At 48.1% G+C, this 1,681-nt stretch overlaps 1 protein-coding gene across 1 annotated transcript; it reads left to right on the plus strand.

The window, feature by feature from the left end:
- Window positions 1-6: 6 nt before the first annotated feature.
- Window positions 7-1,675, plus strand: LOC111665585 (uncharacterized; the record flags this gene model as incomplete). Its single annotated transcript, XM_087176997.1, has 3 exons — window positions 7-175; window positions 891-1,118; window positions 1,202-1,675. Coding segments are annotated over exons 2-3 (649 nt in total), but the record flags the coding sequence as incomplete, so codon positions are not given.
- Window positions 1,676-1,681: the final 6 nt, after the last annotated feature.

Here is a 1,681-nt window from a genome sequence, read left to right on the forward strand (position 1 = left end):
AACGTGAGACAGCGCTTGAAAATACTTGGTATATGAGAGATGACGGTGTGTTAATAACGAAGCCTGCGTTAAAAGCACAGGGAGCTGGACTGAAGGCGGTGAGTGCTCAGTCATATTCTGGGCTGCATGTGGAAACAGTTCAGCTCCGCTTTCACAGGCTGACGTTACTTTGAAGGTGAATCGCTGCACTTCATTTCCCTAAAATAGATTCAGATAGACGATAGTTCCACTAGTTGGTTTCCCTTTGGAAACATGTTGCATGCTATTTACGGTTCCCGGAAAACATTACTGCCTTAAATTGTCGTGATCAAACAGGCAAAAGTCACGTGAACCGGCAGTTATCGCGGTTTTAATTCAGTTTTGTCTTTTTTTAAATCGCTGTACACAGAAAGTATATTTCCAGTTAAACCCATGCACCTAAAATCCTCTGACGTAGGCTTGAACGGGTTAACTTGATTTCAGGATGTGTCATATTCGACTTTTTAGAAAACGCAGACGTCCTGAGAGGAGCGAGAGTTTCATGGAGAGACTGACTGTTTGAGGAGAAAGTTTTCATTCATCGACAGTCTGACTGAATTCACTGTCAGCGTGGCTCAAGGTCGACGTGTCCCGCCCTGTGGGAAAGTACTGTAAACACCCAGCAAGCTGTGAGCAGCTATAACCCAGCCAAACATTATCCATAGAGGGGAGGGACAGGACAAAACACTAAGTCAAAGTACTGGGAGATACTTTCATTTGTCAGTCTGGTTGGATTAGATGGATCAGTCAAACTTTCATGTTTAATATGAAACGTGCTTTTTTAATATTCAGTATCAGAGCAGCAAAACAAAATAACATCCAGCTGTTGGACTACAAGCGATCTTTTCTCTTTTTTTTGCTTTAATTTACAGAGACGCTCGAGTATCTATAGGACAGCACGAGGTGTAGTATCATCCCTCTGTCCATGATGTCCTCCAGAGGTAAAAATGACTTGTGCCGAATATGTGGCGGTGCTCTGCAGGGGAACCAGAGACGGTGGCTGTTTGGGGGTCAAAATAAGAAGGCTGGTCAGCCTCTGACCCCGACAGAGTCCCTGAGAGGAAGGAGCCTGTCCCGGTCCTCTCAGAGCAGCCCCTGGGGTGAGTCTGGAGCATAAGGAAATACACAGAAGTTTTAGGTCACATTGTTTGAGTCTGAAGTCAACTGTTTTTACTCTTCACAGGCAGCACAATGTCTCTTGGTTCCTCAGTGTCTCTCTCCAAGTCCCAGTTATCCCTGAGCTCCCCGTCCAAAGGAATGGATCTGCTCTCAGTGTTGACCCACATACTGGGGCAGTCTGTGCCACGGGGCAGCGGGCAGGGGGAGTTTGTGTGTGGCAAGTGCGTATGCGCCCTCGAGCGGGTGTTCAAGTTCGACTCGGTGATAGCCAGGGTGAAGGTGCTCTCGTCTGAGAGGCTTCAGAAGCTGTCGCAGGAGAGGGACAAGATCCGACAGTGGGTGCGGCAAAACTACCACCATAGACACCCACGGGACTTGCAGAGCAGGGGTAGCACCAGCGAGGAGGATGGAGAGGCGGATAAGGAGGGCTACAGGGAGATGCTCAAGGAGAATATGGCACTCTCAGAGTACGAGTGCTGGTCCGAGAAGTGGGACATGTGTCCGTATTTTACAAAAACAGGCAGAAGATGCAGCAAGGGCAAAG

The sequence above is a fragment of the Seriola lalandi genome, unplaced genomic scaffold, assembly GCF_002814215.2.
Source record: "Seriola lalandi dorsalis isolate HSWRI2012SDOR001 ecotype SW California unplaced genomic scaffold, Sedor1 jcf7180002002306, whole genome shotgun sequence".
Classification (NCBI taxonomy): domain Eukaryota; kingdom Metazoa; phylum Chordata; class Actinopteri; order Carangiformes; family Carangidae; genus Seriola; species Seriola lalandi.